The sequence below is a fragment of the Tasmannia lanceolata genome, unplaced genomic scaffold (assembly GCF_043159265.1).
Source record: "Tasmannia lanceolata isolate RefF3 unplaced genomic scaffold, GAP_Taslan_0.1 ptg000024l, whole genome shotgun sequence".
NCBI classification, from domain to species: Eukaryota; Viridiplantae; Streptophyta; class Magnoliopsida; order Canellales; family Winteraceae; genus Tasmannia; species Tasmannia lanceolata.
This window is the reverse complement of record NW_027518701.1, coordinates 13,366,325-13,384,172: the sequence shown is the minus strand read 5'-3', so window position 1 is coordinate 13,384,172 and position 17,848 is coordinate 13,366,325. Positions and strand designations below refer to the sequence as shown.

Sequence of the window (17,848 nt, the reverse complement as noted above, 5' to 3'; positions counted from 1 at the left end):
TCTCGTCCACGTCTGCGCTTGTAAACCTTGAATCCATGCCCATTGTTGATATCCTCATCGGTTGGTAGCTTAATTTATCTCACAAGCACTCCACTGGACAATATATATGCAATTGTGGCCGCTAGAAGGCTCATACATAACATCTACCATATCAAGTCACACCGTGAAAAGGTACTTCATATCTTCTTTTAATTATATGGACTGAGCTGAATCTAATGACGAAAGGAAATAAGGAAACGGAGTCTGTATTTATTTATTGGAGATAATCTTGTTTCATGGAAAAGCAACAAAGCAATAAGCGGGCTCCAAGTATGGAAACTATTGCACGTGAAATTGTCGTAAGTGTTGCTCCATGAGATGGAAACACTTAGAAGCATGGTTTTAAATTTCCACCAAAACAGACGTGAAACGACCGACAAGTCTCCATTTCCATCGTCTGAGATGCATAAACCAAAATCGTAAGTGTAATAATTGTATATTAATATGTATTACATAATTATATTTATAAGAATTTCATGCAAAATGTGGTTTACATATTAAAAAAGGACGGCCCAGTGCACAAAGCACTCGCCATTGCGGGGTCAGGAGAGGGCTAGCTATACGCAACCTTACCCCTGCTTTGCAAAGAGGCTGTTTTTGTGACTTGAACTCGTGACCACTAGGTCACAATAGAGCAACCTTACCGTTGCGCCAAGGATCGCACTCTTATGTATAAATAAGAGGCTCGCCCTCTTGATTTTACATAAATATTTACATATTATGTATAAATATTTATATAAATTACATGTGAAATTTGGTATGTACTAAATTATTAGCATGCGCAACAATGCATGTCACTAGGTGTTCAATATTTTTAAACCACTATGGATGGTTGTCTTGAGTATGAAATGTATAAGTGTCTAGTTGTGCTTATTTTAGCATTTCCTGAAATTTCATATTTAAATTCTAACATTTGCATATGTTTTCATACATTTTCTTTATTTTACAGAATTTTCACCGAAATTCCTTGGCGACCAAAACCAATACCAAGATTTAAAACCTTGCTTAGAAGTGATCCCATGAAATTATACTATGAGAATACGAGTGCGGTTCATATCATAACCAATCCAATTTTTCATAGCATATGGATATGGGCTGCAGATTTATTCATGAAAAGGCTATAGGGGAGAAATTGATAATTCCTAGATCAGAAGTGAGGACAACATAGAATATACTGTCACAAGGGTGTTGGGAAATAACGATTTAACCATCTTGTAGTCATCTCATTGTCTTTGGTTCATTTGTCCTTGGTTTCAAAATAAAAATACTAAGGGTAATTTATTTTTTTCTGTTTATGGAGTAATTTATTTATATAATTATTTCCTTATGAAATCAGAGAAAAATATTTCAATTTTTGCTAATATTATCAAGAAGAACATGAACTTACCGATCTATATTGTATATGTAGAGGGGAGATCTTAGATGTGCTTTACTCAGTCTCAAGGGTACTCCCTACTTTTTCCTTTATTTTGGGTTTTTGTCATCTATGTAGTGGTTTCAGACTTTCAGTAACCCTTTTCTCTTTGTATCCTTGTTCTACTCACTTTAGATTGGTTTGCAATGGTATATCGGTCAATATTCATCGATATAGGTCAAGGCCAATAGATATATCCTCTAAATATAAGTGGTTGTTAAATATCGCACCCGTGACAGTCTAATATCAGGGAATATTGGCTGATATAAACCAGAAATTAGACGTATCAACATGTATCAGTTGATAATAACAATACAAACCCCTTTCAATCTTTTGAATACAACAAAAAATAAAAATCAAAGCAGAACAACCACGACTCAAGTCCGGTTCATCTTCCTCTGAGTCTGGCTCGTTCAGATACTTCTTCTACGTCTTTCTCAGTTCGATCAAAAGGCCTTTTAGATTTCATGAAAAGAAAAAGTGGGTTTTGGATGACGAATGCACCAATTATGTTAAAGAGCAGTGACATTCCCCGATGGATAGCAACCCATTATCAGTTCTGGCTCGTAAACTTAAAAAGATTAAGTGTAGCTTAAGCGAGTGGAACAAATCTTGCTTTGGAGATGTGTTCCAAAATGTAAGAAATGCAGGGGATCTAACAGCTTCTGGCGGAAGAAAAATATGAATTGAAACCGTCTACTTAAGAGAGTGGAACAAATCTTGCTTTTGAGATGTGTTCAAAAATGCAAGAAATGTAGAGGATCTGGCTGCTTTGGCGGAAGAAAAATATGACTTGAACCTGTCTATTGATAATAAGAAAAAAACCAAGGAAGGCTTAAGCACATGCTGGAAAAAGTGCTCCTAATGGTGGGAATTTTCACGAGGCAAAAAACTAGAGAGAAGTGGCTAAAAGAGGGGGATAAAAAACCAAATTTTTTTCATGCCACAGTAAATTATTGTAGAAAATAAAATCCGATTAGGAGGATATGGATTAGTGAAAAATGGGAAGAAGATCCTGAAATCATCTGAGGGGCTGCTTGTGACTCAACTCAACTCAACTCAACCTTTGTCCCAAACTAGTTGGGGTCGGCTAAAATGAATCCTTTAGAAAAACTTCATGAAGAAGGTGAAAGGAATCTACCCGGATCTAATCCCGGCTCTAGTTGGGTTCTTCTACGTGGATCATTTTCTTCCATTCTATCATACCCAAGGTCATGTTCTCTGTTATGTTCCTAGCTATCAAGTCTTTCTACCCAAGTTGTTTTCGGTCTGCCCCTACCTCTTTTTACTCTATCAATTTGGCACGAGTCGCCTCTTCTCACCGGAGCATCCAAAGGCCTACGTTGGATATGTCCAAACCATCTTAAGCGGTGCTCTCTCATCTTCTCCTCAATTGGTGCCACCCCCACCTTTTTACTAATGTCTTCATTTTTAATTCTATCTAACCTTGTGTGGCCGCACATCCATCTAAGCATTCGCATCTCCGCTATATTCATCTTATGCACATGCTGCTTCTTGGTGGCCCAACATTCTAAAGCCGTAGAGCATGGCTGGCCTCATAGCTGTCTTATAAAACTTTCCCTTCAACTTGGCAGGGATTTTACGGTCGCATAGAACTCCTGAGGCAAGCTTCCACTTCAACCAACCTGCTCTTATTCTATGGTTAACATCATCTTCAATCCCTCCTTCCTTCTATAGAATTGAACCAAGATAGCGAAAGATATCCCTCTTAGGTACCTCCTGTCCAGTCATATTTACTACAATCTCGTCCTGCCTCGTTACATTACTAAAGTTGCACTCCATATACTCTGTCTTAGTCCTACTCAGTCTAAAGCCTTTGGATTCCAAAGTAGTTCTCCATAAGTCTAACTTAGCATTTACTCCTACTTTGGTTTCGTCGATTAATACTATGTCATCTGCAAATAACATACACCACGGCACCTCATTCTGGATACCCTCCGTAAGCTCATCCATAACTAGCGTAAAAAGATAAAAGCTTAGAGCTGATCCTTGGTGCAGTCCTATTGTAATTGGAAACTCACTAGACGTGCCATCTGTGGTTCTGACACTAGTTACTGTTCCATCATACGTATCCTTAATCACATCAACATATTTAGTAGGGACTTTTTTCCTTTCAAGGACCCACCACATAACACTCCTGGAAACCCTATCATATGCTTTCTCAAAATCAAGGAAAACCATATGACGGTCCTTTTTATTTTCTCTTAATCTCTCCATTAACCGCCTAATCAAGAAGATAGCTTCCATAGTCGATCGTCCGGGCATGAAGCCAAACTGATACTCTGACACCTTAGTCTCTCTTCTTAGTCTATGCTCAATTACCCTCTCCCGAAGCTTCAGGGTATGACTCATTAGTTTAATTCCCCTGTAATTGGTGTAACTCTGAACATCCCCTTTATTCTTATAAATAGATACTAATGTACTCTTCCTTCACTCATCAGGCATCTTCTTAGTCTTTAAAATATTGTTAAATAATCTAGTTAACCAAACCAAACCCACATCACCCAAGCATCTCCAAGTCTCAATAGGAATATCGTCAGGCCCCCAAGCCTTACCTAATTTCATATTTTTGATAGCTACTCTTATCTCTGATGTTCGAATTCTATGAACAAACCTCTGGTTTGTATCATTAAAAGCGTTATCAAGTTCTCCCAAATTCGCTATAGGTTCTCCATTAAACAACTTATCGAAGTAACTTCTCCACCTCTCTTTAACCTCGTTTTCTTTTACTAACAATCTTTGATTCTCGTCTTTGATGCATTTTATATGATTCAAATCCCTGATCTTCCTTTCTCTCATCTTAGCAAGCTTGTAGACATCTTTTTCGCCCTCTTTCGTCCCTAACATGTGGTACATCTCTAACATGTGGTACAAATCCTCATATGCCTTGCCTCTAGCTTCCCTTACTGCCTTCTTAGCTTCTTTTCTAGCTAACTTATACTTCTCAATGTTCTCCCCATTTCTACACTTATGCAAACAATTATAACATTCTCTTTTAGACCTAATCGCCTTTTGGACCTCCTCGTTCCATCACCACGTGTCTTTAGACGGCAGCCCACTTCCTCTAGATTCTCCAAGTACCTCTCTAGCCACGTGTCTTTAGGGGCAGCTTGTGACTATTTTAGAAAATTGTGGTTGATGGGTTTGATGGATATTTCTTTAGGCAAGGCTAGGATATTATCAAAGGGGCCTTGGTCAGAACTCTTATCGAATTGTTCAAAGGAGGTAACGCTGCCTAGATCTTATACTACTGCTTTTATTTCAAAAGTGGAAAATTCAAAAATCATCTCGAATTTCCGTCCTATTAGCTCATGTAATTGCAGCTACAAATTGTTATCTAAGCTAATAAGGTCCAATTTCTCCATACCTTTTTATCATAGCTGAAGAAGTTTTAAGTAGGGGCCTCAAGCTAGTTTTTATAGTGGAAGAGCTAACTATTACTAATTACAGAGGGGCTGCAGCCCTTTTTGTTTTGAATGGTAGGCTACAAGGCTTTATCCCATTGCTTTTTCATAGATAACACTATAATCTTTTATAATGGAGTTAGAAGATGCTTGGGTATCATTTTGCAGTTCTTGAAGAAGCATGAAAGAGCTTCTAGTCAACTTTTTTTTGGATGACATAGGGTACCCCCACGCCAATTTTTAGCGCAGGACTATTCCCTACAGATGTGCGTAATCTCACTGAGGCCAGCCAAAACCTTGGTCTTTTCCCTCACCATTTTCCAACTAAAAATCCTTTCTTCAACACCTCCAGACCTTTCCATAGCTAACTCCCATCTCCATCAACCTTATTTGAGCCTTAAAGTCCATAATTCATATTACCAGTACTCTTTATTATCCTATTACCCTCCACCATCCCATCGACCATCTTCACTTCACCCACCATCTTCAAAACTCTAGGCTGCCTCATCAGTTTAATTGAAACATGTGTTATCTTCTATGCTCATTTATGTTCTTTCGAGTATGAATCTTCCCATCACAGCCATTAAAAGAATGGGAAATATATTAGAAAATTTTTGGTGGGCCACAATAGAGAACGGGAATAAGTGTCACTGGTTGGAATGGGATAAAAATTGTAAGAAGAAAGAGAAGGGATTGATAATAAATCGATGAAGGAGGATGGGCATGGCATTTAGGCTCAAGGCTATTCAGAGACTCCATAGCAACAAATCCTTATGGAGTAACTTTATGAAGACTCATCACCAAAGCAGAAATTGTTTCTGGTTGGCTCTTCCCAAGGTCGGTTTCTCTAAGCTCTGGAGGGATATACTTGTTACGAAGGAAATATGGCTTTCTAATGCAAAGTTGATCATCAGTAAAAGGAAACATCAAGTTTTGGACTGACAGGTGGATTGGTAAACAGCTTCTATTCTGTGAGGTTGAAAATGCTCAGAGACTAATAACCTATAGATGATGATCAAAGGTGTGATCAATGGGATACAACCAAATTTGCTAATGTGTAGCCTTCGGCTATTGTCAATACTTAAGGGATCCTTATGAAGGTCTATTCTTGAATGGTTGAAGTCTATTGCTAAGGGTTTTAAATCGGAAAAAGACTGCTCTTTCATTGAGGCCTTGGCTCTTAGGCAACTGGGTATAGATCTAGTGAACACTACTTCTCCAAAGGGAACATGGGTGACTTGGAGAAGACCTTCATAAGGATCCCTTAAGCTGAATATTGACAGTGCATCTAAGGACAATCCTACTGAATTAGGAAGAGGTGGGGTCATTCAGGCTAAAATTATTTTCACCTTTTCTCATTTTTACGGAGAAGGTACTAAAACATGCAAGCAGAATGTAGAGCTCTGACGGATGGTCTAAGACATTGTAAGACAATGGGAATTCAGGGAGTTTGGATTGAATCAGATAGTCAGGTCCTGATCAATATTGCTCAAAGGTAAGGGTAACAATCCTTGGTTGGTTCTTTATTATTGGCAAGAGATTGATTCTTTATTAAGGCTTGTTAATCCTACTATTTCCCACGCATACTGAGAAGGTAATCAAGCAGCAGATTCATTCTGTAATTTTGCTTGCAAAATGAAAGTCAGTAGTTTTTTTTTTGTTTCGTAGAGGGATCTACCTAGTGACTAGGGGCGATTCATAGTGATGCTTTGGATATTGCTACTTGTAGAGGTAGCGTGTAATTTTTAGGTTTTTTTTAGCTCGGAGGTTATGTGGGATGCCCCCCTCTTGTACTACTTTTCCTTATTAATAAAATTTAAGATGTCCGCCCAGGTTCCAAGATAAATTTTGAGAAAAAAGCTCCTGCACAGATGGGCTAGTATTCCGTATCTTCGGCTTCTCTACTTGTTAGTCCTTAGGGTTAGGGTTTTTAGACATTAGATTTGGAAAGTATGCCCCTCTCCTCTTTTCGGGGACAAATAAAAAAACCCAACTCTTCCCACGTTTAATCTCTCACATCCCAAGTTCCCAACCTCTCATGTCACATCTCTCTTTCTCTTCTCAACCAACACGTCTCTTATGTATTTCAAACTTTTAACTGAATTAAAAGTTGAAAAAGTAGTAGGATGAATCAATGGTTTGGAAGAAAAGGTAAAGAGAAGAAAAAGAAGAAGTCGGTGAGAGAAGGGAGCTAAGAAATCAACTTCTCTATTGTCCCCTTTATATTAATAAATTATAAGATCCAAGATCTCTTTGATTGTATTGGAAAATCTCCATGGATAATTAGTCCTATGCTTCATTCACTAGATGTGAGTCACCTTCCACGACCAAGTTGTTTAGGTCCTTGTCCCTACTAGATGAATCCCACCATCAAAGCTTGCAATTTAGCCTCATTAGCATTCTTTTGACAGAGCAGACTGAAGAAGGCCCACTTGGCGGCTCTGTACTCATTGCAGAGAAGACCCTCCACTCCCGAATCCATGTTCTCAATATTGGAACCATAAAAGTTCAGCTTAACCAACTCAAAAGAGGAGGGAGTGGGCAATTTTGGGGTAGGGATATTGGCCACTATCTTGCTCACACGGACCGAACCCAAGATCTTAAAGTGGATTCATGTATACCCCTAAAGTCAGGAAGGACTCCAGCCCAATGAACAATCATCGATAAAACTTGCTACTGAATTGAATAAATGTTCCTTGCCGAACCTTTAAAGATATGCTAGTTCCTTTCTTTCCAAAAATGCCCAAATCGCAGCGAGAAAGGGACAAGCTCCACACGAACCTCTAAAAATATGCTAGTTACTTTCTTTCTAAAAATGCCCAAATCGCAGCGAGAAGGGACAAGCTCCACAAAATCCGACTCCTAGTTGGGCCAAGGGGAAAATTTTCATCCCTAAAAAGATCAGAAAAGTGGTTTGAAAACACTTGGGTGATACCAAAGAAATTCAGAATAAAAAACTAAATCTCTCTACCCACCCTGTAGTGAATGAAGATATGGTCCACTGTCTCCTCCGTCTTAAGGCACATCGTGTTGTTAACAATGATAATATTGTAACTATGCAAATGATCCACCGTCAAGATCTTGTTAAGTACGTAGTCAAACCAAAGGCACATGCTGCTCTCGGAGGAGCAGGAGTCCTCCATGCATAGTTTCAAAACTCCCCCGAGTCAACTCCTTTTTACCTTGGCTGCATTGTTGTCCGAGTCGGCGTTTTGCCATGCAAAGTCAGTCAAAACTCCTTTGACTCTCTTGAGTTATCACCACATCAACCGAGTACTCGACTGCATCATGCCAAATTGACTAGGATTTGCTTCGGCTGCGTTTTGACTCGCATTCGCATTTTAAAACACTTCCTCCATGTCCTACTAGTTGACAAGAGAGGTGTGGCCGGCACGAGATGTTTATAAAAAGAATGGAAATAAAAGACCCCATCATGAGCTGGTGGTCACTGGTTCGAGTCACGGAAACAGCCTCTCTGCAAATCGGGGGTAAGGCTGAGTACATCTAGCCCTCTCTAGACCCCGCAATGGCGGGAGCCTCGTGCACTGGGCTGCCCTTTATCGTGAGCCCAAATCCAGGCTCTCTTGCCCTTACCATCCTGCTTGATAAGGGTTGAACCGAGTGTACTCATTTTTAAAGAGAGGCTGGAAGCAGGTAGTTCCTGTCAGGCCGACGATAGGTTAGGTTAGGAACTCCGGTTCTTGAAATTGAAACTTAAAGTTTGGGCTAAAGAAGTTCTAGTTGAGATAGAGCAAAAGAAAAGCTTTCTGTTAGAGACGGTGTTTGTTTTTTGTTATGCAGATGTCTTGTATTCTGGTATTATACAGGACCCTGGCGACGCACACGAGGGTCAAGCTGTGCGCTCAGCTCGCTAGGGTAAAGGGGGCAGCGCACCCCTGCCTAGGTTTCAGGGGCAAGGCCCTGGAAGGAAAATTTAATTTAAAGGTTTGCGCTTGTTGAAGTATAAATGATTAAATAACAACAACTCCAACAGCTTAAGCTTTTGGAGTAATTGGCTGTTTTACATGTTATCAAAGCAACAGGTTCTGGGTTCAAAACTCACAACTCCTCTATATTAAAAAAGTCCACGTGTAAGGCCAACCCAAAAAAAGAGGGGCCACACGTGAGGGGGAGTCTTGAAGTATAAATGATTAAATAACATCAACTCCAACAGCTTAAGCTTTTAGAGTAGTTGGTTGTTTTACAGTGCAAAAGGGTATTTCAGTAATATTCTCCATGTAGTGGCATTGATATATAAGCCGCATGATAGGGTTACGGATTTGAGTTTTTCCTTGTGTTTTCTTGGTCAAGAAGAAGATAGTTTGAAACCCTAAGACCGAAATAGTGAAAATCTTCCCCCCGTGGACGTAGCCACACAGTCGAACCGTGTAAATCTTGTGTTTCTTATGTGATTGTGTTCTTTGCATCGTTTCTTGAAGTTTTTGTTGCACATCTTGCTCTATCCTTATTCGAGAGGGTATTCTTGGTTCTTTACATTCTCGATGCATTTAGCGATGCCATCAGATGGGCTCGGACCTCCTCGAGAAATCCCAACTCCTAGGAAAGTACAGTTGAATATTTCTTTAGGAGCTGAAATGGATGCAAAGGTCCAGATCGAAATGGTTCGTTGAGGGTGATAAAAACACGGGTTATCTCGATAGGGCATTCGAATGGCAAGTAGTGCATGGAAACCCAGCGTACTTGAGCATTCATCTGAATGTTCTGTGTATGTTCCTGAGGCGAGGCAAGAGGCCCTTAGGGGTATTCTCGTCTTCACCTTGAGTTCTTTGTTAGAACTTATGTAGCAACAAAGACACGGTGCCTGGTAGATTACCATTCATTCCCTTCCTTAAGCATTCCTGTGATTCCCTTTTTTTAAGGACTCCACTTTTGAGTAAGGGACTATCTTCAAGTGCTTTCCTTTGAGCGAAGCTAGCGCTTAGGCCACTGCCGCCATTTCTAGGACCGACCGATGCCTGCCAGTGGTTTCCTTGTGTGACCTTTAAATCTGTCACTATGAATGTTTGCAAGGCACCTATCTCAACGTCAATCTTTCTTCTCTTTGTTCTCATGTCCCTGAGCGAAGGGGGGCCGTCTATCAATAGAAGGTGCGGCTAGTTTCACAAAAGAGTAATAACAAATCAAGTGTTTCACTAAGATTTCGAATAGCTGTCCCGAATTCAAGTTGATTATGTTTCGCTTCTTCCTCGGAGAAAGATGGTCAAAGAATTCCCGATCATGGTCCTTGCAGATCATATCATCCGCATAAAATACAAAAAGAAACTCCAGATATTTTATATCTTTCTCTCTGAATGAGATCTCAATTTCAGCACTTCTTTTGAAGGCTTGCCTTCTTTCTTTTGGAACTTGGCTTTGCCTTTCTTCTTGTAGTCCTTCTCCTTGGACTTCCCTTTAGTATCGCCACCCGAAGAATTTGACGATTGTTTGTAGTCGATCAACGCGTCTGCCGCCGTTCATTCTATTCAAAGATCTCCGTTCTAGAAACGTACGTAAGACTTTCATCTCATACGGCTCCTCCCTTCTGTGTAAGGGGAATAATCCATGGAATAAAAAAAGATTGAAATATTCTCATTATGAACTGACGGGGGCTGGTGTTTTTACTAGAAATCTCAGATGTAATTGAAGGCAAAGGGGGGAAGATTTCGTGAGACTCTACTTGGTAAACGGGTCGATTATTCGGGGCGTTCTGTCATTGTCGTATGCCCTTCGCTTTCATTACATCGATGTGGATTTCCTCAAGGAATAGCAATAGAACTTTTCCAGACATTTGTAATTCGTGGTCTAATCAGACAAGACTTCATATGAGTCGAAATATGAAGAAATAGGTACGGCCCATATATTAGATTCTATGGATAAAGAAAGGATCTAATTGATAGAGGAAGCACCGTAAAGATCAATTAGAGAGGTTTTGGAGCCGATACAATAAGAACCGCTTACTTATGTCATGATATAAGATAAAAGTTAGTTGTGCGAGGGAGGCTTCCGACCGAGAGTATGGCGGTACGAAACATCTCCCTTCCCCGTGCATGCGTGCGTGCGAGCGTAAGGGAGGCTTCGCCGACCACTTTTTTTGAACACCTGTAACCAAGGCCTTGCCGCTTGAGAGGACCAGGCGGGTGGGCGCCACTGGGAGTAACTGCCACGGTGTACGGCTTTAGACAGTATCAAATTTATCAAAGTGATCTTGTCTCCCAGAGAGATAAGGTTTGCAAATTCGACATTCAATACCAGTATCGGATTCTGATACTTGTAGCTACACCCATGCAACATAGGCTAAAAAATTATGGTAAATATTGTTATTTTGTTCATCAAAAAAGGGGCTAGAGGCACGAAGACACCAAGCATCAAAAGATCATTTTGTAAATGCTTTTCTTATGCAATTAAAAATAGATCTCCACAATCCCTACCAAAAATCTGCCACATGAAGCATTGGGATGTTCGTGTTTATAATTACTTTCTTCATAAGTGCATTGTAAGTCTTATCCCTACTCGTTATGATTGTGTGCAGCTAAGGTTGCATACAGCTATGAAATTCTTTTACATGGTAACAAATGTTTGTAATGGTACAGCTATGGAATTTTCTAGTTCTATTCTTTGAAAAATCTCTTAGGAAAGGTGACGCATGGCAATGGAAAACCAAAAGCACATGTCTAGAGCCACCACATGGAAGACATGAAAATGGTGAAAAAGGCACATATCCAACTAATGTTTAAGCCCGCATCTAACTTATGTCTATTACCAAGCATCATTAATGCTTACAAGGTTTTAAATGCCGGTTTTGGCCACCACCAAAACAAAAAAATTCGGTTTCGGCTGAAATCATGTAAAATTTGGTAAAAACAATTCGGTGGAAATTTCGGAAATATCGACAATTTCGTTGGAAATCTTGTAAATTTCTGCGAATTTTTGGATTTCACCAAAATCTTTTAAAAAACCAATTCAATGTACTTTCGGTTTCAGTTCAAACCGAAACCGAAATATTTCGGCCGAAATTTCGAATTTTGGCCAAAATTTAGAACTATGAATGCATATGAATAACTATTTGCAGCTATCATTTATCTTCACACAGAAACGGAATGGCCATTTACATGCTTCTGGTTCAGGATCATCTCAACTCAACTCAACAAAGCCTTTGTCCCAAACTAGTTGGGGTTGGCTAAATGAATCCTTCAGAAAAATTTCATGAAGAAGGTGAAAGGAATCTATTCGGCTCTAATCCTAGCTCTAGTTGGGTTCTTCTACGTGGATCATTTTCTTCCATTCTATCCTATCCAAGGTCATGTTCTCTGTTATGTTCCTAGCTATCAAGTCTTTCCTCACTGTTTCTACCCAAGTTGTTTTTGGTCTGCCCCTACCTCTTTTTACTCCATCAATTTGGCATGAGTCGCCTCTTCTCACCGGAGCATCCAAAGGCCTACGTTGGATATGTCCAAACCATTTTAAGCGGTGCTCTCATCTTCTCCTCAACTGGTGCCACCCCCACCTTTTTACGACTGTCTTAATTTTTAATTCTATCTAACCTTGTGTGGCCGCACATCCATCTAAGCATTCGCATCTCCTCTACACTCATCTTATGCACATGCTGCTTCTTGGTGAGCCGTACAGCATTGCTGGCCTCACAGCTGTCTTATAAAACTTTCCCTTCAACTTGGTAGGGATTTTACGGTCGCACAGAACTCCTGAGGCAAGCTTCCACTTCAACCAACCTGCTCTTATTCTATGATTAACATCCTCTTCAATCTCTCCTTCCTTATGTAGAATTGAACCAAGATAGCGAAAGATATCCCTCTTAGGTACCTCCTGTCCGGTCATATTTACTACATCCTCGTCCCGCCTCCTTACATTACTAAAGTTGCATTCCATATATTCTGTCTTAGTCCTACTCAGTCTAAAACCTTTGGATTCCAAAGTAGTTCTCCATAACTCTAACTTAGAGTTTACTCATACTTTGGTTTCGTCGATTAATACTATGTCATCTGCAAATAACATACACCACGGCACCTCATCTTGGATACCCTCCGTAAGTTCATCCATAACTAGCGTAAAAAGATGAGGGTTTAGAGCTAATCCTAGGTGCAGTCCTATTGTAATTGGAAACTCACTAGATGTGCCATCCGTGGTTCTAACACTAGTTACTGCTCTATCGTACATATCCTTAATCACATCAACATATTTAGTAGGCACTTTTTTTCCTTTCAATGACCCACCACATAACACTCCTGGGAACCCTATCATACGCTTTCTCCAAATCAATGAAAACCATATGAAGGTCCTTTTATTTTCTCTAAATCATCAAGGCCAAAATTTAAAACTATGAACGCATATGAATAACTATTTGCAATCATTCAAAAACAAAAATGAATAACTATTTGCAATTATCATTTATCTTCGCACAGAAACGCAATGGCCATTTACATGCTTCTGGTTCAGGATCATCAATGAACTTCTCCTCAATAGAATTGTATTGCCATTTAGATCATTCAGTGGTCCTTCTAATAACAATAAATTACCAAAAACTTATTTGATAAAAATAACACAGTTCCTAACTAGGATCACACAACTAGGTACGCCATTAATATTTGCTTCTCATAATGACTACACATTTTCATATATGCAAACGACAATTGAACAGAGCCACACATTCTACATAGGTGAGAACCTGGATGGCCAGATCTGTTACTGTCCAATGAAATCAGTTCCAAAGGGTGCCACTCCATGTTATTAAAACAAGAGAAAATGATCATATTATAAATGAACAGAAACTTGATAAAATCCTTATGGGCAGAAAAAATATTAGCACTATCTTTTATAGAAAAATTGCATCAAACGTATAACCTTTCAACCTCGTGATATGAACACACCGCGTACAAAATTAGAAAGAGCTTCCAAAAAGTATATCACCTTTAACTGTCTGTTCATAAGAAGTTTTATCACGCATCATCAGCTCGGCAGCCTCTTCGTTCAATGGATCAGATGGATTCGGATACAAAAGAAGTTGTGGGATGAACACTTCAAAAATGTTCACAAGATCTGAAATACATGGAAATCAACATCCATAAACAATACTAACCCACAAAACATGGGATCAGCTGCAATCAAAATATGTGTGTGTGTGTGTGTGTGTGTGTGTGCAGTTTTATACAAGCCTTTAACATGTATAATTGAAAATGAGTCAAAATAGCTATTTTACCGAACATGGGGCTCCAGGTTTGATTGATAACATCCAAACAAACTGAACCAGACCTGAAATTCAAACCCGACACGGCAATCAGATACTTGCAAATCAGTTCCTAGTCAAAGTGATGCAATTTGAAACTGGAAAGACCATGCAAAACAATGAAAATACAACTCACATAAATGAAAATGCTGGGAAATCAATAAACAGAAACTCACATTTCATCAACATTTGGATGGTAAATCTTATTAACAAAGCCTATTGATGGAGATTTATAAGGATAGGCATCAGGTAATTCCACCCTTATCTTCCACGCACCACCATGATAGGGACCTGTAATAGTTCATAAAAAGAATCCTCCTTACGTTTTAAATCACAAATACCCACATATCATGGAAAACGACTTATAAGGATATTCCGGTATTTGCAGTTTAGAACTAGTGCAGAAAGTCATAACAGAAAATACTAAAAAAATCAAAGAAAAAGACGAAGACTATGTTGAAGTAGAATCAGAAGAATTTCCCATTAGAATAAAACAGAAATATAAAGATTTGACAAGATGATTGAACCCACATGTAACTCCTTAAGAAAAAAAATGAGTAATTTCATGAATACTGAGATAAGGAAAATTGACTTATCAAGATATTCATCTATCTGCAGCTCAGAACCAGTGCATAAAGTCATACTAGAAAATACAAAAAAAAAATCCATGAAAAAAGGCAGCATTAGTCCAAGTAGAATCTGAAGAAATTTCCATCAGAATGAAAAAGAAATATAAGATTTATTAAGATGATTATCCAAAAAAGAAAATATATATATATATATATATCAAGATGATTGAACTCACATGCGACTCCTTAAGAAATTGTGATGTAGGTAGGGATGATAATCATTTCATCAGAACCGAGACCAAATTTACAGGTTAGAAAGCATCTATCTACACCCAACATAATCGATTCAAATAATCAATCAGAACATCAAGCATCCATATAACAAATATTACAAAGAATGCTAGAGTACCATAAAAACAAAACCCACAAACAAGGAAATAAAAGGAAAAAAGAAACATGTGGGTGTGTACAAGTTAGAAAGAATCTATTTACGCCCAACACAATTGAATCAAATAATCAGTTTAAAACATCAAATATCCGTATAAAAAACATAACAAAGAAAAATCCACAAACAAGAAAATAAAAGAAAAAATAGGAAGTGGGTGTCTACAAGTTAGATAGCATCTATCGATGCCCAACATAATCAAATTAAATACTCAATTTAAAACATCAAACATCCATATAACAAACACCACAAAGAAGACTAGAATTCAATAAAAAGAAAACCCACAAACAAGAAAATAAAAGAACAAATAGGATGTGGGTGTCTACAAGTTAGAAAGAATCTATCTATGACCAACATAATCGATTCAAATAATCAATTAAGACATCAAACACCCATATAACAAAAATCACAAAGAAGACTAGAATTCAATAAAAAAACCCAAAAACAAGAAAAATTTTCAAAAAATAAAATTAAATAAAATAAGATAGGGGTATCAGTGATTTACTCTCTTTGGGTCCATGAAAATCAACATAAAACTCATGTGTGCTATCGTCATTGACCATCTCTACCTTGTAATCACTCATCATCCTACATTAAAAAGAAAAGAAAATTCATTAAAAAAGAAAAAGAAAAAGAAATTAAAGAGGGCATTATGAGGGAAATTACAGTTTCATCAAGTCCATTTCTCGGCGTTTGCTTGGAGAAGACATGATTTTTTACTTTCTCTTCTCTTTTCTTTGTTTGGGCTTTCTTTATTGGGTGTTTAGAGATGGAAAATGTATTAAAGGAGATATGGGTTTTTCAGAGGTTTAAAATAGGAGAGATTTGGTTTCAGAGTTCTTCAGACAAGAATGAGAGGAATGGGGACAATACGACAAATTTGTATTTGGGGCTGAAAAGTTAATTAAAATAGGGAAGTGTTATCTGCATTACTGTATTTTAATGAGGGCACTCCTCTGTTTCTTAAAAGTACGGTATGGCCCCACCATAGGATGATCCAAACCGTCCATTAGATGGGCCACAGCCTAAATAGGTTGTGCCAAAAAATCCATTTTTATAGGCTGATACTAACCCTCCGATCTGAAGGTTAGAGGGTTGATCCTAACCCTCAATAGATCGGAGGGTTAAAATCAACCTGTGGAAATAATTTGAGGCACAACCTATTTAGGCTGTGGCCCATCTAATGGACGGCTTGGATCATCCTATCGTGGGGGCCATACCGTACTCTTAAGAAACAGAGGAGTGCCCTCATCAAAATACAGTACTGCAGATAACATTTCCCTTAAAATACCCCTACACAAAGAAGACTAGATTGAAGAACTGGGTTTCTTTAATCCTTATTTTTGTTTAGGAGCTGATATTTGCACGACAACCATTTGATAATGGCACTGCTCATGTTATACTTTAGTCTTTTCTGATACGAAATTGATATCATACAGGCGTGAAACTTGATAAATTAAAGGGAAAATTATAGTTACACCCCCTCTACTTTCTAACACATTCAACTCTAACTCTGACTTTCAAAACGTGACGACTACACCCCTGAAGTTTAATTTTGATTTAAGGAGACCCCCTCCGTCAACGAGCCGTCTGTTTAACCCGACGGAATGGCGCAAACTGACCTCGGTTGATATTTTGAGGATGAAAATACCCTCGTCTCTGTGTTTAAGACTCTCGTTCCAGACGTTCCCTTTTTTTTTTTTTTGAAAATCAGTATCTTTCTAACCTCTGTCAATCGAGTAGGGTCGGGGCTGAGGGTTAGCGTTTTTCGAACGTTCCCAAACGATTGTTGCTTAGGGTTTGCCTTTTCTTGAGCGAGGCATTTGGGTTTGGCATTTCTTCCTGACAGTAGGGTTAGGGTTTTCCATTTTCCCCAACTTGTTTTTGTTCCTTCGAAGTCGATGGCATCCAGTGGCTCCTCTTCAAGTTACTCAATGACAACATGCCATTGTGGACAACGAGCACCCATCAAAGACGTCATGGACGAGCAGTAACTTTGGGAGAAGGTTTTTGGGTTGTTCTGGGTTTGAGGTGAGCAATGTGGTTAATGGTGTTTTTTTCTTATGATTTATGGTTATCCCTAAATGATCTTGTCTGTTTTCAGATGAATGTTGCCTGCGGTTTCTTTGAATGGGTCGATCCGCCAATTTGTCTTTGAGGAGGAGCTATTGTACCGAAGGTTATGGAGAGGTTTTTGAAATTGATGGTGGAGGTTGAAAGGTTGGAGGCCGATGTTGCGATGTATTGTCGAAGGGAGAAGGTTTTTCGGACCTTGCAATTTCATGGGGTGGAGCTCTCCTCTTTGCTCTTTTCTTAGTGGTTATACTTTATGGGAATGAGAGTGGTAGTGGGATGTAGGGGTGCAACTCGGGTCGGGTTGGGTCGGGTTCCCAACGCGAGGAACCCATTTTTCCAACCCAACCCGATTTCCAACCCGGTTGGGTTCAATTCAACCCAACCCAACCCGATTTGCAATTTCCTCAACCCAACCCAACCCGATTTCCAATTCGGGTCGGGTTGGGTTGACCCGATTTGATATGGTACCAACAGTTACCACCTCAACTCAAGCCGGGTTGTTTTGGATTTTGAGAACCAACAGTGAGTCACCAATAATCAGTTTTTTACTCACAATCGGTTCTCCAAATCCAAAACAAACAGGGACTAACAATTGACAAAGGGAAATGTTATCCGCACTACTATATTTTGATGATCACACTC

General features: G+C 39.0%; 1 protein-coding gene across 1 annotated transcript in view; it reads right to left on the bottom strand.

Moving 5' to 3' along the window:
* Positions 1 to 16,012, bottom strand: part of LOC143857308 (ubiquitin-conjugating enzyme E2 5-like) — a 52,873-nt gene extending 36,861 nt beyond the window's left edge. The window contains exons 1-5 of the mRNA XM_077367729.1: positions 15,797 to 16,012; positions 15,636 to 15,718; positions 14,293 to 14,407; positions 14,090 to 14,142; positions 13,801 to 13,929 (exon numbers count right to left, since the gene is read on the bottom strand). Of these exons, the coding sequence (XP_077223844.1) occupies positions 13,801 to 13,929; positions 14,090 to 14,142; positions 14,293 to 14,407; positions 15,636 to 15,718; positions 15,797 to 15,840 (424 nt within the window). The 5' untranslated portion in view covers positions 15,841 to 16,012. The remainder of the gene's footprint in view (positions 1 to 13,800; positions 13,930 to 14,089; positions 14,143 to 14,292; positions 14,408 to 15,635; positions 15,719 to 15,796) is intronic.
* Between the last annotated feature and the right edge of the window lie 1,836 nt (positions 16,013 to 17,848).